General features: G+C 38.1%; 2 protein-coding genes across 2 annotated transcripts in view; both read left to right on the forward strand.

The window, feature by feature from the left end:
* Nucleotides 1-7,934, forward strand: part of LOC113060773 (exocyst complex component 4-like) — a 115,576-nt gene extending 107,642 nt beyond the window's left edge. Inside the window, exon 18 of the mRNA XM_026229948.1 lies at nucleotides 7,288-7,934. Coding sequence (XP_026085733.1) covers nucleotides 7,288-7,525 — 238 coding nt within the window. The 3' untranslated portion in view covers nucleotides 7,526-7,934. The remainder of the gene's footprint in view (nucleotides 1-7,287) is intronic.
* Nucleotides 7,935-9,672: 1,738 nt separating this feature from the next.
* On the forward strand, nucleotides 9,673-21,544 carry LOC113056729 (leucine-rich repeat and guanylate kinase domain-containing protein). Its single transcript, XM_026223553.1, has 19 exons — nucleotides 9,673-9,775; nucleotides 10,970-11,051; nucleotides 11,323-11,423; nucleotides 11,683-11,764; nucleotides 12,381-12,505; nucleotides 14,016-14,159; nucleotides 14,510-14,590; nucleotides 14,675-14,761; nucleotides 15,052-15,158; nucleotides 15,418-15,537; nucleotides 16,231-16,327; nucleotides 17,165-17,278; nucleotides 17,393-17,594; nucleotides 17,720-17,839; nucleotides 18,213-18,331; nucleotides 18,482-18,570; nucleotides 19,424-19,528; nucleotides 21,031-21,179; nucleotides 21,378-21,544. The coding sequence occupies exons 3-19, from the start codon at nucleotides 11,343-11,345 to the stop codon at nucleotides 21,542-21,544; spliced, it is 1,989 nt and encodes a 662-aa protein (XP_026079338.1). The 5' UTR covers nucleotides 9,673-9,775; nucleotides 10,970-11,051; nucleotides 11,323-11,342.
* The last annotated feature ends 311 nt before the right edge of the window (nucleotides 21,545-21,855 follow it).

Here is a 21,855-nt window from a genome sequence, read left to right on the forward strand (position 1 = left end):
CTGAGCAGTGCAGTGGCCAAACCCAGCGGCACTCCTCTCCTACGGCAGGCTTTGGTCACAGTGCCATCTAGTGATGAGAAACACTGCGTCAGTGGAGAAAGAAACTGAGCAGTTAGCACATTTATTTATTTAAGAGTACAAAAGTGTAATTTGAGTGCGCAGGGCTACTGCCGGAGGTTTTGATGTTTAAATCAGGAGTAAACAACTTCACTAGTAGTTTTTCATTGAAATGACCTTGCGCGCATGGTGTTGGTCCAGTCCCCAAGCAAAACCAGAGTGCTTTTACTCTCGCTACATGCTCACACTCATACACATACACACACACACCATCTGCTCACAGCCCTAGACTGAGCCAGGCCATGTCCCAGAGTCCTGCAGGTGCCTCAGTAATGTCTAATCAACTTCACCCAGACCTGGCAAGAAACTGCTGTTTGTGATGTATGTATGTGTTTTTAACTCCAGTGTTACTGTATATTAGTTAAAGATCTGAAATGGATAGAATCGCTCATAGCATAAGGACAAACTATCCCAGAACCTATTTATACATCTGTATGATCCGCATTTTGAATCAGTAGATACATATATTATAATTCCAAATTGCAGTTCTTTTGAGTTTTGACTGAAAAAAAAAAAATCAATAGTGATTCACAAGAAATTTTCCTTAAACAGCAAATCAGCATATTATAATGATTTCTAAAAGATCATGTGACACTGAAGATTGGAGTAATGGTAGCTAAAAATGTATCTCTGCATCACAGGAATACATTACATTTAAATGTATTAAAATAGAAAACAGTTATTTTAAATTGTAATAATATTTTAAAATAGTATTGTTTTTGCTCAAATAAATGCAGACTTGATGCAAGCATAAGAGGCTTCTTTCAAAAACATTAAATCAACATTTTGTTGATGCATAAGTAGGCAGCTACTTTATCAAGTTTTTTTATTATTATTCTTTGTACTTTTTGCAAATAAGCAATGATGTAATGTGGCTAGCAACCAATGGGAGTGCAGACAGTAAAGCTTACTTGATCCCCCACCTGGTGCAGTTGGATAGGAAAGTCTACTAGCAACTGTTTTACTCACTGGACCATCTGATGCCTATTGTACACAAAAATGGCAAGTAATGCCTGAAATCATTAGTTATAATCTAGGTTGTGTTTCCCAAAAGCAACTATGGTAGCAAGTTGTGTCATTACCAAAAGAGTTCAATGGAACGTAATACCATAGTTAGCTAACAATGCACCCCTAACTGACTGAGTACATGAACTTAATTCTAAACCAGAGGTTTAGACATTCTGAAGTAAAGTTTTCCATGCAAATTTATTTAAAAAATAAAAATAAATATAAAAAACACTGGGAGTTCTCAAAAAGTCCTAAAAATATCACAAGGTCAGTCTCTTTCTTTCTAAATGGCAGAATATGCTGCAGTGAGGACCAGCCATGCTGATCACGTTCTCTCTTTTCCAGTGTACAATCTAAACCATGCTCTCTCAATTCAGTAAGAAAAGGGGAGTTCAGAGCCTGGCTGACTGACATGTATGGGTCAGAGGTCAAGCTGTTGGAAAAGCACCTGTCTTGTGAGGCCATTTGTAAAGGCTTCTGGAAAAACGACATTTAGTCAGCGTGTCAGGGTGACGGCTTGGACTGTTTACACCGCGGCTGCACTGCGCTCTCGATAACCACAAAACAAACCGACAGCTGCACTTGACAGCACATTGGTCTTTCTGTTTGCACATGTGCGAGTCACATGAGGCTTTTCTCCATATCTGTTTTCGTTTAGTTTATCTAGATGTATTGCTCTGTATTTTCCGCATTTGTTCACCGTTATGCAGAGATGTATAGTAACGAAGTAGAACTACTTCACTACTGTACTTAAGTACTAAAAGGCGGTATCTGTACTTTATTAGAGTATTATTTTTTTTCCCCTACTTCCACTTTTACTTCAGTACATATTTTCGATGAGTTTAATACTTTTACTCCGTTATTTTTGTTATGTGCTGCATCGTTACTCGTTACCCACATTACCACTGCCAGAACTGTAGATGGCAGGTTTGATGAAGCTGGCACATCATTGAGCGAATCAAGCGATTAAGAAGACTGCGCGTGCTGACTGAACTGCTGTGAAGAGAGAGATGAACACCGAGCCGAGCCAGATAATGACTAGTTCACGAGTCAAGAACCGGTTGCATCGGTTTCCGGATCACCAGTAGTTCTTTCTGACAGTTCGATTCAATAAACTGGTTGAAGAAAACAGTTCACCGGTTCTTTTGCGCTCGACGTAATGACGTCATTGGCGATGATTGCAAGCCTTCGGTTTGCCCGCGCGCATAACATTAGCACATAATCAGTTCAGAATCAATCACCAAAAGAATCAGTTCGGTCCAGCGCTGTGTGGCGGTTTGCTTCACGCTGAATCACACATGCGCAGTATCATCAGCTCCTCGGTTCTCGAATCCGGACACGAATTCGTAAACTGTTCTTGACTCGTGAACGAGTCAGTCTTTTGTTCATTATCTGGCTCGGCTCGGTGTTCATCTTCAGTTCTCTCTTCACATCAGTTCAGTCAGTCTACTGTTTGAGTAAATGAATTACTCCGGGATATTGGCTTGTTTTAACTCAGAGGGAGTGTCAGCCACATTAAAAAAAGTTAACAGCTTAAGTCATTTGTGGATTAATGCGTATTGGAGACGCGAACCGTTTAAAACGATTCAGTTCGATTTGGTGAACCGTTTCAAAAAGATCCGGTTACATCTAATGATTCGTTCACGAAACGGATATCACAAACTGCTTTGTTTTGAACTGTCTAACAACAGACACGGAAGAGAAGACAATGCTGAATAAAGTCGTAGTTTTTGCTATTTTTTATATTTAACTGACCCTCTGATGTCACATGGACTACTTTGAAGATGTTTTTCTTACCTTCCTGGACATGGACAGTATACCATACACACAGCTTCAATGGAGGGACTGAGAGCTCTCAGACTAAATATAAAATATCTTAAACTGTGTTCCAAAGATAAACGGAGGTCTTACATGTTTGAAACAACATGAGGGTAAGTAATTAATGACATAATTTTGCAAATTGGGCGAAATAACCCTTTAATCTGTTTTTTTTTTTTTTTTTTTTTTTTTTTTTTTTTACAAAAAGTTACAGTCAAAGGAATTGTGATTGTCATTTACGTTAATCATTTGAAATAGTAAAAACAATATGTTCAAACTTTTGACTACTTTCTTTAATAACTACATAACACAGTACTTGTACTTTTACTTTCAGTACTTGAGTAGTACATTTTAAAATAGACTACTTGCAATACTTAAGTACAAACAATGTTGAATACTTTAGTACTTCTACTTAAGTGTGGTGCTTAAAGAGCACTTCAACTTCTACTCAAGTCACTTTTTTGATAGAGCACTTGTACTTTTACTCAAGTATGGGTCTCTAGTACTTTATACATCTCTGCCGTTATGCGATGTTTTTGACTTCACGGTTATCACTTCAGTAATAAGATGCCATGAAAATCTAACTTCCATTGGGCACCACTGTGTAGCTATTATGAAAATAATTGATTTTTGATGCTATTATACAATTAGGCAACACAGTGACTATTGCAGTGATTTTGATGTGCTTTGTATTTGCCCGGTAAAAATAGATTTCAGTTTATTCCTGTGGATCTGATCAAACTATCCATTTCAATAAATATGTTCTATAAATGTAATGATTCATTGATTCTAAATTCAGTCATTTATTTTCATCATCTCTCAACAATACTTACTGAAGTCTCTTTTTTTGCATTAAAATAAGTAGCAAAATATATGTAAATAAATGTTACTGTTTATTACTGTATATTGACATATTGGCACTTATAAGTTTAAAATTATCAGAATAAATTATAATTTCCATTCTGAAATATATTAACAGTACTTTATATTTTATTTCTGTCAGGTTTTTAACATTTTCGCTAACTGCAATTGGGTTGAAATGATGATTTATCTAATTGAAAGCTAAAAAAAATATCCCGGACCTCTCCTGTTGAGTTTTTTTTTTTTAAATATGTAGACCATGGTCAGAAGTCTCACCTCACTTTAGACCAGAGCAGCTGATAAAAGAGCAGCCTGTCTGCAAAATGTTCCCATTAACAGGAAAATCGGACCTGTCAGGCATGCAGGAGGGAATGTCCTGAAAGCCTAATATGCTCTTTTGCACAGAAAGCATTGGCATTTGTAACTGTTGGAACAAGTATGTGTGTTCTGTTTGATGGAGAGGATCGTCTTGGGCATCTCTCTCTCTCTCTCAGCCGCTTACTAATGTGTTGCTGAGAATGCGCTGACAGAAGCAGCCCTTAATGGCTTTAATATTGTACATGCTGGAAATTGGAGGAAATGAATTGTGCTGATTCAAGTTTTTTTTCACCATCTCCCTTCGCGCCAACATACATCTCCCTGCGTCCTTCACCGCATGCATCATAAATTAGCTTAATACCCTTTGTATGCACTACTGTACAGACAGAAACAGTCTAATTAAAACTTAATGGCACTCAGAAAACACACACACAGGTGCAGGTTCTATGTGTGAAGTTCCTGCTCTTTATTATGTTCTAATGGGAGAGAGGATTGAGAGAGGAGAGGAAAGGAGGTGGTCTTAAAAGCCACGGAGAGTTAATCAGATTAGCAACTCGCCGCCGTTTCCCTAAATGCTTTTAAATGTGTGTGAAATGAAGTGTGGAGAATGTCATAGTTGGCAGACCAATCTAACAAACAAACAAACATACAGAAGCGCACAAATAGACAGCTGCCCTCTTTATGTTGGCTTAAGACCCCATGAAATTGCTTGGCGAGCACTATATATAAACTGCTGTTTGAAAAGTGTCTTGTTATTGTTAACTAAAACAGTTACAAATTCATTGTTGAAATAAAGCTGAAATAGCATTTGAAAGATTTGACATCAAGTACTAAAATTACTCTGAAATAAAAATCAATTAAAGCCAAATCGAATAATGGGAACAAATAAAAAAATAAATAATCAAGAACCAATAAAAATGTCAAAAGCACATAACAGAATTGCACAACCTAAACAAAACTAAAATTCTAATTAAAACCTGAAAAATAAAAATAAAAGTGAATTCAAAATATTAATTATTACTGTAATTTTAACTAAATATTAATAGAACAACAATGTATATTATATATTCACTTTTATTATATTGTTATGTAAGAATTGTTTGGATATTCTTTAAAAAGAAATCATTAGTGTTCATGGAAGAAAGAATGTTAATACTGATAAAATTCAAATTTTAGAATACTATCCATTTAAACAGGCAAGTTTGGATTTTCTTTAAATCTTTTGTGCTGGGAAAACAAAGCTGTTTTCTGTCAAACCATGTGCTGTGTATGAAACTGTGCTGTTTTGAGCTTTAATGAGCAGACAGCCCAGGTCTGGTGGATTAACGCCCCGGCACAGGAAGGGTTACTGGGACACTGTACTGTCAGGACTGTTATAAATGGCTGTGTTTTTTCAGTGTCAGAGATGAATGGGGGTTAATGGAACTGCCCTCTCTCTGTCCTGCAGGTGCACTTGTACTCACATTCACACTTTTTGGCAAGCTTTTCAGCGTCTTATGGGTTGAGTCTGGACTTTTCTACCGGCTGAATATGCTGCGATCACTTGATTTTTCATGTTCGTGTTAATCTGCAGCATTAGAGCTCAGCATTTTAGTGGCGTAAGGGCAACACCATTATTTCCAAGAACTTAAGTACATTATTTCCAAAGTCTTCTTCACCGGGAAGGTTTAGTAGAAGACAGCAGATATCTGAGATATTTGAGCATGTGTTTCTGTCTTTCATTTAGCGCTCCATTTCCAGCTAGTGGACTGATCGTCTGTTTGGTTTCCATTACATTTCCCCTCTAATCTTCGAGAAATGGAATAAAGTCTTGCTGAGTTTGTTTTAAACCGCCTCCACTGTAAAATTGGCCTTAGACTGTAAAGTTTGCCTATAGATTTTAAAGTTTATTTTATTTTATTTTTTATTTTATTTTTTGAGCTCTTACAGTTGCTAGGATGTTGTGGTTTGTCGCAAAGGCATTGCTATACCGTTAATTAGGTGTTGCTGAGTGGGTTTAGCATCTTGCTAGGTTTTCTGGTTGGTTTCTAGGTGTTAACTACTAATTTAAGTTAAAAAATAAATAAAAAAACCACCAAATCTCTACACCTGAAAAACGAAAATTGGTGTGGAAAATGTTTTTATTCTGAAATTGCAACTTGCGCAAACTAATCTTTGTTTCATTTACAAAGTTGAATCATGTATGCAGTATCGATACAGCACTGGTATCTCCTTTTGTTGTTCATTTCGATTTGGTATTTTTTATTTAGAATTTCTCATTAAATTTCACAAATGGAATTTTGGAGGAAAAAAAATTGTTGTGTAGATATCTAATATATACGAGTCAGACTTTTGATTATTGGAATTTAATTAGATATGCTAAGCACCAAATTATGCACCATATAACACATATAGCTGTTTCAGTAAAATATCTTTGTATTATAGTAGAAATCACCGCATCTCCATGGTTCTCCACAGGTTCCAGGCCTTTGTGATGTCTGGCATGTCTTTAAAAATGTACATGTGCTTCATCATGAGAAGGCTAAAATTGGCCATTTCTGCCAGTGTTCGCTCTGTACGGAGCACCTTTAAAGCGAGAGGTTGTGTAAAATGGGCCAGAAGTCTCAGAGCACCTGGAGGAGTGTGCCAGCTTGATAGGGGAGTTAGAGAGAGTCCTGCTGGCTAAGGCCTTTTCTGTGTGCCTGAGTAATGCAGCATGAGAGAGAGATTCGGAGGAGTCGTCTGCTCTGATGGGGTCAGAACACATTCAGCTCTTATCACCCCTGTTACAAATGTGCCTCTGCTGCAGAAATAGAAGTTGCAAGCCCTTTGTGTGGGTGTGTGTATGCATACTCATGTGTAAGTTGTCTCCTTGAACTTTACAGTATGTCTAATGTTTAATGCATGTTGTTCCATTCCATTGGTCAACAGCATGTTTGGGCCAAAGGGGTCATGGAAAAATGGTTTGATATTCTCGACAAGTTTTGTGAATGCATAGCATCACAATAAGGTACAATTTTGAATTACGATAAAAACATTTTTTTTTTTTAATTATCTTTAATTTATTCTATATTATTTCATTCTGCAAACACCAATGTGACATGTGAGTTCAGCGACACTTCACAACCTTGAATGGCACTCTCTGAAATAACAGCAACTCTTTTATTCTTGTGTCTTTCTCTGCAGGCAGTACTATGAGATGCTGTATAATACAGCCGACGAGCTGCTAAACCTGGTGGTTGATCAAGGGGTGCGCTACACAGAGCTGGAGTACATCAATGCTTTGAGTCTCCTCCACCGCAGCCAGACAGGCGTGGGAGACCTGACCGTGCAGAACATGCGGCTGCAGCGCCTCAAGGAGATCATATGCGAACAGGCTGCCATCAAACAGGCTACCAAGGATAAGAAGATCACTACAGTCTAGATGCGCACATTTAAACTATATCTACTAATGCTCTGAAAGGGTCCACGTTACTGTCAAATCGTTACTGTCGCAAGCTTTGAGTCGAGTCACACTTTCAAGCAAACATTAAAGTGGTTTCCTTTTCTCACTTTCATTTGTAAGATAGATTTCTGACCAGGGCTTTGCACACACAAATGCACACACAGACATGTTCTAATAAATGAATCCCTTGTATCTTTTCTGGTTAAACCAGGCTACACCTTTCAGAGCGAGAGGACGGGTTCTCTTATTGTGGCTTGGGGACATTTTCGGCTCATTTTCTTACTTTATCAAACCTCTGCTCTCAATTATAAAATCTTCCAGCATGCCGTCTCTCCCATGGCCGGCCGCAGCCTGTGCCTGGAATAACAGATGCCAGATTAGAAAGGCAGGCTTTTTTTTTAGCAGAAAAAAAAAAGAAACTGCTCGCCTGCCGCTTGTTGATTTGTTCTTTTTGCTTAAGAGGAAATAGGAATCGCAAACCCAGTTCAGTTTAAATTTCTCCCTACTTGTTGCAGGTATAATTGCGTGTGCATGTTTTTGTTAATTATGACAGTCATTGATTGTGATGTCATGATGTCGTTATGACATCACTGTTATCTATGGTTGTTTAAACAGTTAAAGAAATGATTTTCTAAGCCTTGATGTCGATATATTCCAATATCGGCCCTTCGACTGTGTCTGCTTTAATTTTAATCTGAACCTCTTATTCCTTGTTCAAACAGCCACAAAACCAAATCGCTCGTGCTCTGTTCTAGGCTATTTTTAGTTCATTAATTATGAAGAATAGAGCAAGAGAGAAAGCCATCGATACAGAACACAGGCGTTAAGCAGGAAGCCACCCGAGCAATCCATCAAAATGACTCAACTTGAATCAATAATTGCCACCAGGTTGCCACAGAAAGAGACAAAGCGATGATCTTTCATATTCTTAGCACATTAGAATTGTGTGGATGTTGAAGATGTGTTGGAGCAGTGGTTAGACATTAAAAATGTCATGTCTGCCTTCGTTACAGCTCACTAAACGGATACAGGCAAGGACAGATGTGTGGGGATTTGTATGTTTAAGCCATTATCGGTCCTCAATGGTGTTTAAATGAGGTGACTGGCTCAAGCACTCCTGTTTAGCATTATTCCATGCAACTTTAATTCATTTAGATATTACTGTAACAATCTGATGAAGTATGTCAGAGCAACACTATTTCATGGCTTTGTATTTTCTGTATTTGTAGTATGTATTTTGTGTTTAGCTATTAATAGCATTTGAGATGTTCATGTACATGCTTGTAAATTTCAATTGATTGCTTAAAAGTCCTGAGGAGCCTCTGAAACTACTGGATTTGAAGTGAATTTTGCCTATGGTAATGTCACAATGAAAATAAATGAATATAACAGAAACGAGCTTTGGAACATGTTTGTACTATCAATCCTATTTGTTACTGGCTTGCCTGATGAGATTATCTGTCTATTCGTATTTAACTATAGAACTTTGTTCATTATGTTTCCCTTGTTGAATGTGCTGTCAACAATACACGGAGAACACATCTGTATTAAATTAAAATTAAACATGTTTTAAAAGAACTTGGTCATTTTGGTTTAGCTTAGCTGCTAACTGTAACTGAATCATAGTTTCAGTTAAATTAAATGTGCTTTATTGGCATAACAACTATGACAATGTTTTGCAAAAGCATCGTGTTTTAACAATGTTAGAGTCAGATAGAGAGTTCCAGCGCGTGTGCACAGCGCCTGCGCAACTTTAGTTTACCTTTGGTTACCAGGCAACCGATGCGCGTGCAACAGATTATTATAGCTTCTCACAGAAAGACCTCTTTTATTAGCGTCTAGTTAGTGGGGAAATGTTTTGTAATTAATAGCGTCAAATAATCAATCTTTAGCGTTTGCGTTAAGCTGGACATGTCAGATTCCTCCCTTTCTCCAGTAATAAGCTCTGCCCTCTGGAGACTGGAAACAGAAGAGAGATGAAACAGTCAATACACAAATCAACAATGGAGGTAACGTTAACAGTTAATTTCTTCATAATATTATGTAACTTTCTTAAACACTTCACTCAGTGTTGCCAACATTTAAATGGTTGTGGTTTCCGTACTTTATTCTTTGTATTAAATGAAGAAAGATGGTGAATTAACGGAGGACGATGTGTTTAAATGCCTGTCCATTCTGGGACCGTCAGCTACCGGACTCCAGCTCACTTACCTATGCCTCTCTGTGCCAGTGAGTGATCCACGAACACGGTTTTATTTGTTATTGTGGGATTTCCATTGACTTGTATTGTTTTTATATTGATTTCATGTTTCCTATCCATTAAACAAACCCTCCACACAAAGCTTTATGCATTTTCAATATTCATTGATCCTTTTGACCAACATTTCCTTTTGAGTTTAAATAGTCTAAAATCAGGTGCAAATGAAAGATCAGTCTGTCTTGATTTAATGTGTACATTTGGGCTTTTGTGAACAGTCACGTGTAGATTTGGAGAAATTTAACAGTACATCACTTGCTAACCAGCAGATCCTCTGCAGTGAATGGGTGCCGTCAGAATGAGAGTCCAAACAGCTGATAATAATTGCAATAGTGGTTTATTACAAACACGCATTTGTTTTTATCAGCTGTTGTCTTGATTCTCATTCTGATGGCACCCTTTCATTATAGATGATCCATTGGTGAGCAAGTGATGTAATGCTATTGTTACTTTTGTTATAACATTAGAGCAACTTTTTGAATAGCTGAATTCAGATGATAAAATTGCAGATATATATATATATATATATATATATATATATATATATATATATATATATATATATATATATATATATATACACATATATATATATATATATATATACACACACACACATATATATATATATATATATATATATATATATATATACACACACACACACATATATATATATATATATACATACATATATACATATATATATATATATATATACATATATCATTCCCCTTTTCCCCTTTTCCCCTCAAATGCCGGATAGTAAAATAAAAAATATGAGTTTTCTTTCGGCCAGTCCCCACAATTTGAGTGGTTTTACTGGTCTTGTAGAAACCTTTGCTCATACACACACACACACACACACACACACACACACACACACACTGAGACTGCTACATTTTTATATGCACCAATTGATATTTTCCATATAAAATTTTCCAGGCTTACACGACAGAGCTCGGGGGTAGAATATTAATATATTTTACCGGAACCGCTGATATTGTTTAGTTGCATTACTTCGCTGGAGAGAGAGAGCCAGAAGTGGCCTCCAAATTAGTTTATATCCTTTTTCTAATGCGTCATACTCTCCTCTAGTTTCAGGGTTTTAGCGAAGGACATTTTATTGGCACCTTAACTGAATTTCTGATTGTGTTTGGCCACAGGGGCGAGACTTGAAAAATGTTTCAATTTTATGCAATTACATCTATCTACAAAAGCTAGAGCTTCCCTACAATAAAATCAAAGGTAGGTTTACAGCAGTTTAATGTTTGTGTTACAAGAAAACTATATGGTGAAATGAAATTTACCGTCATGTTTCAGACCCCGTCATATCTGTCTTCCACTAATGTAAATATTTGCTCTAATATCCTCTTGTTGAAAATGTTTTCTGGATTATTTTTTTTTTCATCTGTGCCCTTCATGGTTGCTTGGTAGCGGGATAAATAATCTCAGCTGTGAGGATGCTTGTCATCCATCTTTGTCCTGCTCTTTCTGCCTAATGTTTTGTGACTGGTAGATCTATCCTGCGTGAGTCACATGCCGCACCTCATCATACTGGATGCTTCCCACAACCAGCTCACCGATTTCTTTGGATTCCAGCCGCCAAAAAATCTCAAGGTGATTCAATTCACCACAGAGTGATGTCATGTGAGGTTCAAATATCTCAGGCAAGAGTGAATGAAAAATGGGTTTTAGAGATGTTTTACTGTAAATTAAGCTAGATGTGTTTTTACATACTGTAACAGCAAAATACATTTTTTATTTTACTCATTTAATGAAGGATATTCTAGTTTAAAAGATTCAATATTTCCTTCCTGTCATTTTTTCTTTTTGGGGTTTTTACTTCCACATACATATTGTCTTTTTCTCACTGCAGGAGGTAAATTTCTCACACAACCAGATGTCCGTAATGAAGGATCTTTCGGCATATTCCTCTTTGACCAAACTGATTCTTGACTGTATCCTTTTGAAGATTACAAAAGCAATGCACATCGTTCGCAACTCATTTTACTTCATTATTGTATTTCCAAGTAAAACATGCTATTAAAGAAACTTAAAGAAAAAATATTTACCTCAGAAGTCGGATGCCGGAGCTGGGAATGACATCACATCTGAGTTGACTGCATTCTCATACAAAAGTCGGAAAAATTAGATGGATGCCTCCATTGTTAGAAGTACCAGTTGATAAAAGCTTAACTTAAACCCTAAATTTAGCAACTATATTACTAACTATGAATAAAATTAGGGGTTTATTGAGGCAAGTTATAGTTAACAGTGAAAATTAGGGTGTGACCTTACGTCTGCACTAAGAATTTCAGACTTCTGAGTACAAATGGAATGCACCATTGATTTTGGTAATCGATTGGAGTGGGAAAAGAGGCTGTCATATACCTAAATGGAACATGTTGGTAGAAAAATAGGGATAGCTGACATCAACCAAAAAGAAAATTACCAGAATTTTAATACCTAAGGGTATCTAATAAAAGTAACTTTGCAGATTAAGTTGGACTTTAAACTATTGATTCGTTAAAAACAAGTGTTTGAAACATTCTTTGACGGTGCCTTGCTGTTTAGATAATTCATTTAGTGCCATCAGGGGGCTGGAAAAGTGCAAAAGGCTCTCACACCTCAGCCTGGCCCATAACAACATCTCCCGCATCAGGGGTCTGGACCATCTGCCTCTCAGAAAGCTCTGCCTGGTACTACACACACTTACCATTTAACACCGCTAATGTATTCCCAATGATTAACAAGTGCAGAGAAATATAAAATATGAACGTATTTCATAAAATATTTACTTGTTAAGAGCAGGTTTGCAGATTAATTAGTGTGTGTTTTGTGGGTTAGAAATTAACAGTGATACGACAGGTATTGAATATGTAACGATGAAATGTTAATTTCTGTTTTGGAAAATATGTCTCTTCATGATGGGGCAATAAATAAATGTAATCACGCTTGATTTTAATTTGAGCCTGGAATGCAGAAATGAGAGGTCTTTCCTGTCTTTCCTCAAAGTGTTTATGAGTCTCTGTTGGATTAATTAACGGCAGCCTGCAAAACCTGTTGACATATTTTCCTGCTCACCCATAGTATCTCCCCGTCACCTGTCATCCTCTTCCAGATTATGCTGTTGTGTCGACACTTTTAGAAAGGTTACCATGCTCTCTGTCTGTGATGATGCGGGCAACACTACAGCCTCTTGTTTTGGCACTGTTTTGATACCGCTGACAGTTATTGTTTTTTCCAAAACCTTCCTCTAACTGTGGATTTTTCAGACAGTTTGCATGATTAAGCTCCAGCCATTTCAGAAAATAGAACAAAGCCTGGTGTTGAAGCCCGCCATATGGCAGGCCAGCGTGCCACCAGACCTTTGCCACTCAGCTGAAGGATGTTTATGCTGTCCTTTATCAAAGAGATTCTTCATCGTCAGTAGCGCCGCGTCCTTTGGTGTCCTCGTCCCATGAGGCCAAGCTGCTGGCGTGAGAAAGCCTGGACCCCGTTCCAAAAAAAAAAACCTTTCCCACATGCTAAACCTGTTCTCCCCCCCGTTGTTCTGAGACCCTGAACAGCGTGCTCCTGTCAGCCTGTTCCGCTCACACCCATCACACTTTGGTTCTGGGGCTTCCAGAGCCCCTCGTGGTTGCCGTCCCCTGCTGTTCTGCACCAGGCATGGGGTTATTATAAGGCCAAGGCTTTGGAAGCTGGAATCTTTCATTAGGTTGTGAGTCAATCTGACCCGTTTCATTGACAGAGTTGCCAAAAATATTGGTTAAACAGGGCAAATTAGCGCGAGAGCACAATTCCAAAACAGTGCCGATGGGAGGGGAAGTTTATGCGGGTGATTAACTAACAATCCGCAAATTAAAGAACGCGAACGCAACATCTCATTTACATATCGACCAACGCAATATACCAAGTGTAGCACAAATTACCGTAGTCTCAATGAAAGCAATCAAAAAGCCACAGTACGCTTATTTCCTGAAGCAAATTAAAAATAACATGACTTGCTTGAATATGCACTTGCTACATCTTACCAGCTGTTCGCCTGTCAGTCCTTACCCATCAGCCTCGGATTACCTGAGCTCCCCTGTCAATCACACAGCCACAGCCAGACAGAAATGGCAAATGACGCTGCAGATCATGTGCAGAGCTTTTGACTTACCGTTCTTTACCTCATTGAAATGATAATTGTATACTGTATTTTTTAAGAGGGGGAATGTGATACAGAAGATTGAGAATCTCCAGACTCTACATAACCTGCAGGTTCTAGATTTGTCCTGTAACCAGATTCAGAGCCTCTCGGGTCTCCAGAACCTCCATCTCCTGGGAAACATCAACCTTGAGAGCAATCTGGTAAAGGAGCGGTCAAATTCCTGTCATATTATATTATGCAAATGGCTCTAAAGTTATACCTCGGAGCATAACACACCAAAAGGAACCAATTTAGCCAAGTGAAAATGGTTAGAAAGGTCTGAAATGTAAGAAAAGTCTAAAATCTCCCAGAAAAAAAAATGAGTACTGTGTATATATACCCTCCAAGTACTTCTATGAAATTGTTAAACTGGGTTAAATAAGGTACTCAGATCTCCCTTTGAGGGTCCTGCCCCAGTAGAAAGTTGTTGAAGTTCTGAGAGTGTATATGTGGCATCACGCTAGATATTTTACTCAACAAATAATTCTCTTTGTTGTTCTTTGTGCATCAGATCAGTGAGGTAAAGGAGGCCGCACATTTGCATGGCCTGATATTGTTAAGAGAAATGAATCTCCTCAGAAACCTAGTGCAGGTGAGGACACCATAAACATCTCAGAACCACAATAATGGACCTAATTTCATCACCTTATACTTAATGCCAAATGCTTTCTTGCAGGACCAGGAAGACTATAGACTAGCTGTGATATTCCTCCTTCAGCACCTCACAATTCTGGATCAACACACTATAACTGCAGAGGAGAAGGTGATTGTGTGATCTGGAGTAGAAGGAATGATTGCTTTACAACTTTCGTTTCTAAAAAGTGAAGTGTTGTTTATGGTTATGAGATGGAGTAAGCCTATTTTTGTACAAAAAAAGAAAACATTTTGAAGAGCATTTGCAAGTCAAGAGCTCAATGTTCAAGGGCTGAACTGAATAGAAAAGAACTTGAAAGTATCTTGAAAGCTCTGAAAGTTTGTCAGAAAATAAAGCACATATTTGAATGATTATGTCAGGGTTGAGTAGTGAGTCCCATTCCTCTCTTTCATTTTCAGGTGTCTGCTGTGAACAAGTACGACCCTCCTCTGGAGGTGATCGCAGCCAGAGATCACATGACCCACTTGGTATACCAGCTCATGCAACCTCAGGTTATTTTTGACAGGTACGACTTTTCGATCTGCTTTCCTCTTCATTTTATGAGGCTGTCTAGTCCACAAAGGCCACTTCCCTCAAGAAAAAAGCCCTTCAAACCACTCACAGCGCTCAGGTCTAAACTAAAATGAATCTGCAGCTGTGTAGCGAGGCTGTTTAAAGTCACCCAGTTCATTATAAACTACATGGTTGAACTCACAGGAAGTTCAGTAGCACGGTTCACATAAACAGCATTAGCTAATATGCATTTTCACATGTTATTCCACAAGTACTCTCCCCAGTCTGGATGCTCCATACCCCATGCTGGTCCTCACTGGCCCGCAGGCCTGTGGGAAGAGGGAACTAGCCCATAAGCTGTGCCAGGAATTCAGCGACTATTTCGCTTATGGGTAAGTAGCAGTTTGGAGTGCATTATAAATGTCACTAAAACATTATTATGTGATGTCATTTTGTTTCAAAATGTGTACTTTATTGGGGGAAAAAATGGCATTGGAATATTTATTTTTTTCTGCCATATGTATTGCAATATGAAAAAATACAGTAATTTCCTTAAAACTCTGAACGGGCGTATTTCTGCATAGAGCATAAAACTACTTTTAAAAAAAACGTACTGGTTGTTTTTTTTTTTTTTTTTTTTTTTTTTTCGTGTGAAACATGCTTTTGGGGCTTAATGATTCAGGAAAACTTTTTCCATAGGCTGAATTCCCACCGTTTTTGACCCATTCATTATGACTATAAAATCACAATAATTATTATTAATATTAGGATTAAATGTACTGAATAAATTAAGAAATGTATTTTAAAAATACTTTATAGTGTAAAATGACAAAATATTATAAAATGGTTTATTAATAATAATTTTATTGTACTATATATGTCTTAATCGTTTCATTCGCAAATGTTAAGCCATCAAGCTTTTATTTTGCCTACAAATAAATACTGTATATTTCGCTATTGCTTTCAGAGTGAAACTTAGCATATTTATTTACCTAAATTGCAGCCTTTGCAATATGATAATCACACTAAGCCATATCTCAATAATAGTGCAGTCCTAGTTACTTTAATTGATCTGTTTGTTTTAGTGCCTGCCACACCACCAGGGGGCCATATTATGGGGAAGAGGATGGGTCTGACTATCACTTTGTCACTGAGGAAGAATTTCAGAACATGATTCAAATGGTAATTCTCTGTCCAGACTTTTATCATATTCCGATCCACTTTGGCAGTATTTTACTCATAACCCTACATATTTAGATTTTTGTGTTACAGTTTTATGCCCATTCATCTGCAGAAACAGACTTCCCCAGGCCATATTGGTCTATAAAAGCAATGACATGCCAAAAATGTGAAGAGTGGAAAGAATTCGCCCTGTATTCTCTTTTTCCCCAAGCCCCTCAGGTGCTTCTGAGAGAGTGCACACCTAGTCTCTGCTGCCACTATCTCGTTTAGCTCTTAAGTGTTGCTATATAAGTCCAATGTTATTGATTGATAGAGGCTGGAAGGAAGCCTTTTGATGTGTGATTATAACCTTATGCCTCCAGAGCAGAGAAAGAGACAGAGTCAAGTTTTACAGACTTGCCTCTTCTACCTATATCACACCGACACAGATGTGTGTCGGCATTCTGCAGACGTGAACGCTCCTCTGTGCTTTTCTCTGGGCCTGTTAAAGTTAATAAAGTAGAGGATTAGAGCATGGTTGGGATTTGTACTGATGTTTTAAAACCGTCTTGACCAGAGATGTAAAAACATGTTTGCGAATTGCTTTGTGCGAGTAAAAGCTTGACAAGGAGCAACTTCGCCATTGCAGCAGCTAAATAGACCCAGGTGCAGTTGAACACAGGGGTCAAAGGTTTGTCTGTGTGAGAAGAACAAAGTACCCTTGTAACCCAAAGGTTGAGAGTTCAGGTCATTCTGTAAGTGCCGAACATCCATGATGAATTCACCCATTCAAAAGATGAATTTGAGCTCTATGGCATCAGTACAGTGTCTTTTTCAGTTTTATTCTCTCACTGTCAGGGTCAGTTTATCCAGACGATGCAGTACGGTGGACACTGGTATGGCCTGTCGCGGGAAACTATCGAGCGTGTGGCTCGCGAAGGTCTTGCCTGCTGTGTGCATATGGAACTAGAGGTACAGTATGGTATCAAGAAAACATGTTCCACCATGTTGACCAAGCACAAAACTGGGTCAAACGCCACAGCCGTTAACTACACTGGCCATTTTTGTGTTTTTGCTCCAATACAGGGAGTGTATAGTTTGAAGAACTCTTATTTTGAGCCCCGTTATGTCTTGCTGATCCCCACCGTCGTTGATAATTACATCTGCTTTCTGAAAGCAAGAGGATTCTACAGCAGTGCTCAGATGGAAACAGCTGTGTCTCGTATTGATTTGTATTCCAAGACCAACAGAGAATTACCTGGCTTCTTTGACAACATCATCCCTTGTGGTAAAAAAAACTTTAATTAACCCTTTAAGGCCAGTTACACTGTCTATCTATAGGAATATACTTTTACAATAATAAAGAAATCCAGTTTTTCATGGAAACTAAATCGCTCCTTCAAATGTCATCAGATGATCGTGCTGAGGCCTACCAGACTTTAAAACAGCTGGTGAAGGAGTACCTGGGTCTTGAGGAGCATGGAGGAGGAGAAGGTGACAGCAGCTCAGTCACACCTGACAACACCTCCACATGTGAGCCTTCACAGTCCCACTTTGCCATACATTAAAGGGCCAATGATGTCACTTGACATGCACTTTTCAGTGATGATTTTTCATAGCTGGAAAAGTATTACAATTGTTTATTTTATCTTTATTTATCTATGCATTTAATTTTATCGGCATCTACAAAACAACACACTTGGATTAAGGGCCACAAAACTCCCAATTTGATTTCATGGGGCCTTTACATGAAGTCAGTTTTGTCCTTTGGGGCACTTCGACAGGATTATGAAGAATTTAGTTGTAAATAGTTGTACTCAGTGTGAGGCCATGGCATTTCACTGCTGCAGCCGCAGTTGACATCTGTTCACGATGGCCGAGTGCCATAACGACGACTCTGTTGCAGACGCAACTGGCGAGTTACTGGCAGCCAACACGACAGAGGCCGCTGACCTCATGGACTCCTACAGCAGAAACTACCAGAACAAAATCCAGGCCCAGATGACCCCTCAGCAGACCCCTGCAGTAAGTCAGAGTTACAGATTCTGTTATTCTTACACGCTTATTGGCTTGATATACTGTAATCCACAGAAGCTATCATGGCCAGGAATAACAGATAGGGATGAAATGAACAGTCACACTCATGCAAGCACAATATTTCTGTGAACGCCACAGGAAATGGCTTCCAATAACAGGCGCCAGCAGCTGATTCGAGAAGCTCTGAGCGGGAAGAGTCCTGGTGCTTACGCCGAGCTGTTTCAGAGGTAACATAACTTTGACTGTTTAGCAACTTTTGATCACACAAAGACTATGACTGACAATGAGATAGAAGATCACAGTTCCAACCCCAAAACATTGGCTTGGTGTCTGCATAGGCCATCATGCTAACTCAAACCTCAAAAGTGACTGATTTGGAATGTTTTTCATAAGCTGGAACCCTACACACCACACAAATAACAATACCAAGTGAATTAAGCATTAGCACATCGCACTCTGCTTCTACTAATATGCTTATAAATAATAAGAATAAATAACATGCATAAATACTGTATACTCTACTTTTCAAAAGTGTGGGGACAAGTAAGCAAGGATGCATTAAGTTGCTCAAATGACATTAGACGTTTATAATATTACAGAGTATTTATATTTCAAATAAATGGTGTTCTTTTGAACTTTGTTCACCAAAGATGAAACTATTAAGCAGTAACACTTTTGTTTAGTTTCGTTAATTAAAAAAAAAAAAAAAAAATTCAAATCAGCATATTAAAATGATTTCTGAAGGCTCATGTGACACTGAAGACTGGAGGAATGATATTGTCATAGGAATCAATTTCTATTTTACCGTATTATGGATTAATTTAGATTTTGTTTGCATAGGAGACTTTCAAAACTTGAAATAGCTTTCAGTACAAATTTAAATTGTTTTTTGTTCATTCAATACTGTATTTAGTCATTAATTTTTAGTTACTGTTTTAAGTTTTACATAGCTACAGTTAACTGGCCTAGATTTGTAACAAGCTATTGTGTTTTTGTATAAAATGCCAGCAAAAAGCAGCAGCACAGGATAGTGAGTGTGTGTTTATAGTGCTTTACTGAAACTGTTTGTGTGTGTCACAGAAGTGCACCCACAGCTCCATCATCATTAGCCTCTCAGTCCCGGCCCCCGCACGGCCCCTCACGTCCTGTTGGCCTCAACGCTCCTGACCCCGATGAGGACAGCAGGTATGTCACACACACCTTGAAATGTTCACCTCTGACCTCTGGCCCAAGATCAGCAAAACAATTAACCTTTCCCCAAAGCCCTCTCCTTGTATACATCATTTCCCAGGATGTGTTTTATCTTGTAGCCTCTCCCTTTATGTTTATAACCTCTATCTCCATTTCACACACATCCAGGCTCAAATATCAAAGTTTTTATCCCCAGCTCAAAGTTAAAGCATTCAGGTAGCTGACTTGCCCCAGGCCATCTGGAAGATGTATGCGTTGGAACACGTAAATGCAGATTTATGACTATCGGTGCATTTGCCTCTCCCGTGTATGAGCTCGGGGACTCTAAAGAGGCGAGGAAATACAAGACTACTCCTGTGAAATATGCATGTCCCCAAGATATTTAAATACACTGTAATTTAGCTCATTAAGAGGAATCCTGGGAGACTTAGAGAGCTGCCCGGCCTGTGTGGTACACAACTGTTTGCTTATTAGCTAGGAAAAAAATGGCAAAACTAATGTGCTAGTCCAAATTGTGTTAAACAGTGACTTTTTGTTTCTCATCCGCCGGGGAAAAGCAATTTGCATTTGGAGTTTGTTACTTCGCAATCTAGTTATGAATTTCACTGTGCTCTTTATGAAATCAGTTGAAAATGCAGGCTGTGGAATCATGGGATATCCGTGAAGAGACCATTGCTAGTGCTCTAAAAAAATATTAGATGCCAATCAAAACGTATTAAAACCTGTTTTAATGAGTGCCTTGAGACATTTGTTTATTCAGCACTGATGTGTGTTTTAAACAGAGTCCTATAGAGAATGAGTCATTTCCATATTGTTGTTGCTATTTGGATTTTCTTTTCAGCTGAATTGATGATTGTGTTATAAGAAGAACTTTGCTGGGATGTTAGTTAATTCAAATTTCCGGTCAAATTAATTAGACCACCCTTCAAAAGTTTGCATCAGTAAGAATTTTTTTTAAATAAAAAAAATTATGCTTTTATTCAGCAAGGATTCATTAAATTAACCAAAAGTGAAATTATAGATATTCATGTTACAAAAGATTTCTGTTTTGAATAAATCCTGACCTTTTGATATTAGATTGTCAAAAGATTATTAGAATGATTTTGAAGGATGTGACACTTTAGACTAAAATATTACAATTATAATATATATTTAAATAGAAAGCAGTTATTTTAAAATTTAGTTTGGTTTTACTGTATTTTTGATCAAATAAATGCAGCCTTGGTGAACATAAGAGGCTTCTTTCAAAAATATAAAAAACTCCAACCTAAAAATTATGAACTTTAGTGTTGATAATATGCTGGCAGATTTACCAATTTAAAAATGGGAAATTTCATAAATATTTACTGTGACACAAAGCCAAGTATATAAACATTGTTTCTATTATGTCCATATCATTGATCATAATCTGATTACTGGCTAAGCAAACTGGTTTGATTTTTGATGTAACTTTCTTAATCTCTCTCTTTCTCTTCTTTTCCCTCACGCTGTCTCAGTTCTGAGGAATCTCGTGCTAGTTCTGGCCTGTCCATGAGGAGCTCAGCAGGGGCGCTCTCAGCGGCCCAGGGATCAGACGCTGGGTCAGGGCCCAACATAGAGCCTTTGGATATGTTTATGTTGGGGCAGGACCAGGACTCTCTTCGAGGTGATGAGCATTTTCCTCTCTGTGTTCATATTAGCATCTAGTTTGTACATACATAATACTTTTACATTTTAGAATCTGTCCATACATAGATACTGTATTTATCTATTCAGAAATTAGTTTGAATACCTAGTCCTACTCATGAGATCATGTTTGATTCTAGTTTATTTTAATAAGGAATATCTGTTTGATATTTCGCAGGACACGTGGACTCTGGTCTGACCCCTGATGCTCCTCGGTCGGTCTCTGAGAGGGTCTCCCCAACACTCCCCTCCTCCCCGGGCCGTCCAGGTGCCAACGTTAAACCAGTCCTGCCACCCATCCCATCTGGAAGGAAGACCAATGATTCTGGCTCAAACAGTAACTAACAGGACAGAGAGCTAAAGAGGGTATAGACAGTGAGATATTAGCACATCATGTGAGTGTAAGCAGCAAAAATAGATTTTTGAAATAAGTTTAATTAACCCCTGTAGCTTCAAGCCAACCATTCAATAAATGTCAATGAAGGCAACAGATGTGCTCAGTGCTTTGAGGCAAAAGCAGTCGGGTCATTGGAAAATATTCCCATCTCTCATCTGTGTCCTCCAGTGTGTGTGATCTGAGAGGTTGAAGGCTTATCTGTCATCAGCAGATCTAAGCTCTGGAAACGGCCTGAAGCTCTTAAATCCCTGGACACAGG

This window comes from Carassius auratus, chromosome 4 (assembly GCF_003368295.1).
Source record: "Carassius auratus strain Wakin chromosome 4, ASM336829v1, whole genome shotgun sequence".
Lineage (NCBI taxonomy): Eukaryota > Metazoa > Chordata > Actinopteri > Cypriniformes > Cyprinidae > Carassius > Carassius auratus.